We start from the raw sequence: 7,272 nt of genomic DNA on the forward strand, positions 1-7,272 counted from the left end.
GTTATGACACTTTCTTGGGCGCTTTTAAAATCATATCCAGTTGGTTATAAGTAACTGTTATTTTGCATATCTTATTACTTGGATGTTTAACCATTACCACCACATTCTGTGTGATTTCTATATGCTTGTCAGTGAATTCACCAATGATTACATTAGTTGCTTTAGAATAAGAAGGTTTTTGGCCCCTGACTCACTAAAACATTACCTCTTTGTTTCACAAACCACCAGCCTTTTAGCCTGACTCTTTCATCAGATCGCTTAAAGAAACTATGGGTTGTTTTTAAGGGCAAAGGGCAGATCGACGTGACACATCTGGTACACTGACTGTCTATCACATGGGCACCGTTCAATATAACATCGGGGGTGGGTGGGGTGGTAATGCACACATGTCTGTGAATAATATAACATCCATATCATGGTACTATATTGTGCAAGGCATTCATTAAGATGACACATAAAATACGGGGCAAGTATTCGGTTTCCAATTACACAAAAGCAAGTTGAAGTGGTGGAAAAGTTACATAGTCAGCAAGTAAAACAGGCCCTCAGCACTACATTAATTTCCATATGAGAACAGACTGAGGGCTTAATTGTCAACTTCATATGTAACTTCGTGAAGAATTTATCAATTCTTTCAATTATGTCCTGCAGGCCCAATTGTAACCTCAGTCCTGAAGTTCCAGTCCTTACCCTTGAACCCCCTTAAGTCCGGGTCTGCCTAAATACCTCAACCGACCTCAACCGACCGCGTAATGGGTTAATATGCAGTATACATGGGCCAACAACCCTTTCCAACGCTCTGGATACATTGTCTATGCTTGTATGAATGAAAGTTAAAAGCATGAAGGAAGAGATCGACATGCAACTATTGAAATAAATGATCTGTCTAGCCACCCCCCACCCCGAATGGGGTCAATGGAGGTCGAGCCGGTAGGCGTACGTGCTTAGCAGCTTGGATGTCAGACTGGAAAACACTCTGTATATAGCTATTATGAGTTGGTTATGATAGTATTTGTGCTTTATAAACCATCATTTTTGCGTTCTGTTGCCTGTATAAAGCAAAATGTGTCCAGAGATTCCCCATGCAGGCCCAACGATGAATAACTTTTAAAAACTGGTAAATACGTCAGAGTTACAGTTTTTTTTCCATTCATACAAGCATAGACAATGTATCCAGAGCGTTGGAAAATGTTGTTAGCCCATGTATACTGCATATTAACCCATTACGCGGTCGGTTGAGGCCGTTTGAGGTAACGGTTGAGGTATTTAGGCATACCGTTAAGTCCTGCAGTCCCGGTCCTATTTATGTTTCAGTCCTGCAGTCCCGGGTGCTATTTATCACTGTACTAACTTATAAATATCATCAATAACAACACTAAGCATCTACACAAAAATACTACCATATACAAACAAAAACACCCACCTAAACAATATCACACAGTCGAAGGCATGAGTCCTACGAACTCTAGTTTATTGCTGTTTTCATGACGAATAAAAGACTTGTTGGTTATTACACTGTGTTCTCTCATTCAATTTGTGTCCTAATATTTGTCATTTGTATATTTCAAATCTAGGCATTTTGTGTTTTTTTTTTGGGGGGGGGCGGCTTTGCTCTCGTATTGGATCTAGGGTCTCCAGAGGACGCCCTCCATAAAAATTACTTGGTGTGACCTAAGCAGTGCCAGATCCCCCCCATGCAGACCCTCATTAAAGCCCAGTCGGTCTGTGTCTAGTCACCACACCTCCTAACCCTTTGTCGGCGCGGATTCTAACAGAACAGACTTGGCTGAGGCCACACCAAGTTATTTTTATGGATGGCGTCCTCTGGAGACCCTAAATATAATGCGAGAGCGCGAAAAAAAAACAAGGGCCGAAAAAAAGCAAAGCACTGAGATACCTGAATTTAAACAAAATATACTATAAGGACGACAAATGTTAGGACACAAAGTGAATGAGAGAACGCAGTGTAACAAGTAACAAAAACAGCAATAAATCAGTGGAACAGCAGTTGTCGTCCTGTCCTGTTTCTTTCCCTCACATCTTCCCTTGTCCCACTGTCGTGACTCTTTAGTCATAGTTACAAGAAGCGGATTTTTTTGTTTTTCTTTTCTGGAAACAGACGAAATTTAATGCGCGCGCGGACGTCATCCATAAAAATTACTTGGCGCGGATTTGAACAGAACAGACTTGGCTGAGATGATCCAAGTCAAGATATATTTTCCTAGACGTGATCTTGCTGAAATGTGGGGTGGATTTGAAACATCTGCTTCGCTATTCTTGGATGTCTCCACGTTTGTTCAATAAAACATCGTGTCGCAAGATTTGACCTGACGAAAAAGGCAAGGAATAGACTGCATTCTGTCGTTGTTCTTTGAAGCGAAAACTAAAATAAGATTCTTGCCTTGAAGTATTCTTTTCGTATTAGTGTGGATCATAGAAATATAATCCAACGCCAGTAATGTACATCATTGTACAAGAATAGTTTGATAACATACAGCATATATATTCATGTTTTTGACATAATTACGAGATGATTACGACTAAAAAGGTGCCAGACGGGTACAAAAAAAGAAAGCCCTAAGAACGCGTCAAAATAACCCCAAACTCAAACCTCTGCTTGGAGAGTAACCATTTGCATCGTCTCTGAGTTTAGAGTTTTTAAACAAGCGATTTACGAAGCGATGCGTTAGTAGAAAGTTATTCTCATGTTTACATGATCGTGGGAGGCTGTTGAATGATGTTGTCGCCCTCCCCCCGGATCCCCCGTACGACAGAAAACAGACCCTTCGGAAACAGAACATCAATAAACAAAACTTTCCTTTCCCGACGCCGGTATGGGCCGGTTTGGACTAGTTTGGATGCCAAAAGGGTTTTTATTCAGTGTTTACTGTGACCAAGGAGGTTAAAGTCTCTTTTAAATCTTATTGCTGTGACTCACTATCAATGTCAATTTTTTTTTTTTTTTATATATTCCGAAACATGTAATCACAAGACGTAGTGACGGCACACTCAAGTTTTTTCAACCACCAACACAGGGGACACTACAATACTCATTTACACCTGAGCGAAGTGAGGAAAGTCGTGTAAAGTGCCTTTCCCAAGGGCACAAGATCGGTGGCGAGTCGAGAACGCTGCCGCTGCGCCACACGACCCCACACAATGTCAATTGTTAACCCTCCTTCATCTTTGTTGCGGTGAAACATAACGCTCTCTGCTAACATTTGCGCTAACATGGCTATTGTTTCATAGCAAAACACACCGGGTGTGACAAACTACTAATAGGTGTGTTGGTCTTTTTGTGCTCTGTTTGTTAAATTCTACAATCCATAAGTAACTCCGGCGGGAGCTTAGGTATTGCACCTGACTTGAGAAAAATAACGTAAAAGTAAGAAAGAGACTAAGTAAGAAAAATAACAAAGAGTAAGAAAGAGACTAAGAGAGGAAGGAAGGTGGACCGCGGACAAACTCCCCCGACATGTTATCTCTCTCTATTTGGCTGATTTTCACTCTATCCAGCCGCCTCCCGAAGCCTGGTAGAGGCTAATGTTGTCCGTAGAGACGAAGGCTTGGCCTGTGTCCGACTTTCAGGCTAGTTACCCGACCGAGGTAGGAAGTGTGAATGTCAATGTTTCACCTTTGCGGACTCGTCACTTACAGAACACGTGTTCCTGGTTTGGTGTGGTTATAGAGACACGACTTGTCACGTACGTACACTGACAAAACTCCAAGTCAATTTCAAACACCATGATTGCTGTATTCAGATAATAGAACAGTATACGTAGTTCACGTGTATCCAGAACCGTGCCTGGGGCAAATATACGTTCTTGGATATGCGGAGACTATCCAGAACCATGCCTGATCCTATAACCCTATTATATATCCATTCAGACTTACAACTAGATAGACACGTGCACGCTTCTAGATACAATAGGCTGTTTAGCGACAAAAAATTTGACAGACTCATTGTCGTAACGTAGATTTGCCCCAACAACTATTGTTCTAGGATATCCAGAACTATCCAAAACCGTGCCTGATTCTAACCCTAACCCATGCAGGCACAGAATGGGACACGTTTCTGGATACCAAAGATTTTACAAATCCAAGAACGTAGATTTGCCCTATATGCACGGTTCTGGAACCAAGGAAGTTTCCTTTAATTTCTAGAACCGTGCATGAGCATGCATGGCTCTGGATAAAGCACACAGTTTTAGATACAACACTTGCGGCTAACGTTAATTTCAAAAGTCGGTACTTACAGCCCGCCAGTCCGTGCCCGACTACCACGTTCGTCTCCACCTCGTTGCCGGTGTCCGTGTCCGTACCGGGCCGGGGGCGGATGAACACGTCGCCGTCATCGGGCTCGTGTCCGCTCCCCTCCCGTACAAACCCCGGGGCCTCCTCGGTGTAGATTGTGTTGGTGATCAGGCCTTGAGTACGGCCGAACGGACGGATAGGTCCAGCGTGGGACAAGGCTGTTAGCACTAGGAGCACGCATAGAACACTGGCCGAAAACTTCATCTTCAACTCAACCTGCTACACGCTGCTTACTGTTTCTGCTCTGAAACTTTTGCGAGACGGGACAAACCGTTATTGGTGCTAGAGGGTCTAGCTGAGAGGACTGTTGAGGTCCGGGACGAACCGTTATTGATTCGGGGGGTGGGCCATCGGGCTCGTGTCCGCTCCCTTCCCGTACAAACCCCGGAGCCTCCTCGGTGTAGATCGTGTTGGTCAGGCCCTGAGTACGGCCGAACGGATAGGAGCCGCGTGGGACAAGGTTACAAGTACGAGGAACAAGAAGAGAACACCGGCCGAAAACTTCATCTTCAACTCAACCTGCTACACGCTGCTTACTGATTCTGCTCTGGAACTTTTGCGAGGCGGGACAAACCGTTATTGGTGCTTGAGGGTCTAGCTGAGAGGACTGTTGAGGTCCGGGACGAACCGTTATTGATTCGGGGGGTGGGCCATCGGGCTCGTGTCCGCTTCCCTCCCGTACAAACCCCGGAGCCTCCTCGGTGTAGATCGTGTTGGTCAGGCCCTGAGTACGGCCGAACGGACGGATAGGCGCCGCGTGGACCAAGGTTGTTAGCACTAGGAGCACGCATAGAACACCGGCCGAAAACTTCATCTTCAACTCAACCTGCTACACGCTGCTTACTGATTCTGCTCTGAAACTTTTGCGAGGCGGGACAAACCGTTATTGGTGCTAGAGGGTCTAGGTGAGAGGACTGTTGCGGTCCGGGACGAATCGTTATTCGGGGGTAGGTACGTCGCCGACTCCTCGCCATATCCTCTGTTCTTAAACTAATCGCTTTCTCTTAAAGAAACAAACACCGTCCGCTGAGTTAGTCCTGACAACCGTGTAAAAATAAACAGACTGGTTTTACTGTTCCCAAGGAATCTAATTAACAGCAAATAAATAAAGTGTAAGAACCAGGAACCAGGGTTGGAATTTGGGCAGGGAAAGATAAGAGTTGAGATAGCAGGATATTCATTTGCATCAAGATAGTCTTTCCCTTTTTTTTTGTTCTCTAGATGCATTAGTGGTTTGTTTTATATGCACAATATATCTCATGTATTGACCAATATCCATTTACTGTAAGTATATATACATACAAGCACTCGCACACACACACACACACACAACTCTATTAGCTAACTAAAAGGAAACAAACAACGCATACAACTCACTCTTTACCATTCCTTTATTGAAATCTTCTTACAACCCTCTGCACTATACACTGAAAACTAAACTCCATATAACAGAAAAGAGACACCCCAACACTAAAATACACAAATAGCTGCCGATGCACTTCTAAAGGAATCCACAAGGCGGCGCACCTGATAGAGCCTACACTAATTACAGTTGCACAACTGGAATGTTTCCGCCAATATTTGCACATTTCTAATATGCTAAAAAATAAGGTACTAGACCACAAAATATACGACCTAGAGGAACAAAGTTGTAAAAAAAGCTATATCTGATTTGAGCAAAGATCCTACAACCAGTGCTTGAACCATTATGAGAAAAGGCTATAAGCTTAGTAAATACTAGGGCAAGTAAATACAGAAAAGTGCGCTGTTTTATGTAACTGGCGTCACTGCTGCAGTTTGAGATTAAATCGCTAGATGTCATTCATTGCAAGTCACGCAATTTTTCATTTTGACAATGTCGATGATAAAATGCATTGCATACTACTTTCAAAATGATTCGCAGAATAGCTGTAGTATACATGATTGGTACTTTTACAGTAGTTAAAACAACGGACAGTTGTTGTACATGCTGTTTTCCGTTCAGTATGATAACAGAAGAATTCTAGTACATGTGGCTTGTCACTGTGAGCGGTTTGTTTGTTTGTTTGTTTGTTTGTTTGTTTGTTGGAATGTACGAAAGACCCGGAAGTGGATCATACCATAAGAACCGTAAAGGGGGTGTTACATTATTCGCACTCAGTTGTATCGTGTATTGCTGTTTGGAAAATTATTTTTTATTTCATTATGTCAGGCCCCTCCTGCGCCCCTCAGTGGTCTGACCCGATGACCTTGGCGGGCCTACTTGAGTTGCTTCATGACAAGGTCACGGAGTTGGTAGAAGTACTTCAGCTCCTTGAAGCTTCCCAGAGTCACCATCACCACCTGTGGAGAGAGAAGAGGGTCAGACCTTCAGGTAGCTGCGTAGTATCGGTATCTGAATCGACTGCTTAACTCAGTCTAATACCGAATCGCCGGCTGCCAATCGCCGAACGAAGTGCTACCCTCAAAGCAGAGGTTTGGGTATCTTTTTTACGCCAACCAAAAAAAGATACCAGTGCAAAAAAGAAAGCCCAATTTAAAAAAAAGCCTAAAATCACGCCAAAAATAAACCCAGAACTCTTCTTGGAGAGTACCGTCCAGCTTCAGTCTGTAAACTGTGGCTCAAACACAGCCAACTTTTAGACTGTACTGCAGTCTTTATAAATGAATGAGCTTCTGTAAAGCCCCCTCATACAGAAAAAATTAGTAAGTCCGATTATTACGCTGGAAATTACATTTCAAATTGAACCTGTTTCAGAGTGACTTCTAGCAACACATACGAACTTTCACGCTACGCTTTACAGAAGATGTGGTTGGATTTTTACGGAAGATGTACAGGACGCATGAAATGCTATGGGACTGTATCCTCACCTGTACAGCCATAGCAGCCAGGATGGCGGTCCCAACAAAGTACGCCAGCTTCTGTACGAACTCAGGTAACCTGCAGAAACACACCCAACAGGTTATATATATATATAT

At 43.4% G+C, this 7,272-nt stretch overlaps 2 protein-coding genes across 2 annotated transcripts in view; both read right to left on the bottom strand.

Moving 5' to 3' along the window:
• The window catches only part of LOC109467659, a 10,237-nt gene extending 5,109 nt beyond the window's left edge, over positions 1 to 5,128 (bottom strand). Inside the window, exons 1-2 of the mRNA XM_019765703.1 lie at positions 4,852 to 5,128; positions 4,257 to 4,481 (exon numbers count right to left, since the gene is read on the bottom strand). Coding sequence (XP_019621262.1) covers positions 4,257 to 4,481; positions 4,852 to 5,128 — 502 coding nt within the window. The remainder of the gene's footprint in view (positions 1 to 4,256; positions 4,482 to 4,851) is intronic.
• Positions 5,129 to 6,472: 1,344 nt separating this feature from the next.
• LOC109467667 overlaps positions 6,473 to 7,272 on the bottom strand; it is a 3,825-nt gene continuing 3,025 nt past the window's right edge. Inside the window, exons 3-4 of the mRNA XM_019765710.1 lie at positions 7,165 to 7,234; positions 6,473 to 6,636 (exon numbers count right to left, since the gene is read on the bottom strand). Of these exons, the coding sequence (XP_019621269.1) occupies positions 6,553 to 6,636; positions 7,165 to 7,234 (154 nt within the window). The 3' untranslated portion in view covers positions 6,473 to 6,552. The remainder of the gene's footprint in view (positions 6,637 to 7,164; positions 7,235 to 7,272) is intronic.

Source organism: Branchiostoma belcheri, unplaced genomic scaffold (genome assembly GCF_001625305.1).
Source record: "Branchiostoma belcheri isolate BF01 breed outbred unplaced genomic scaffold, Haploidv18h27 scaffold187, whole genome shotgun sequence".
Taxonomy (NCBI): domain Eukaryota; kingdom Metazoa; phylum Chordata; class Leptocardii; order Amphioxiformes; family Branchiostomatidae; genus Branchiostoma; species Branchiostoma belcheri.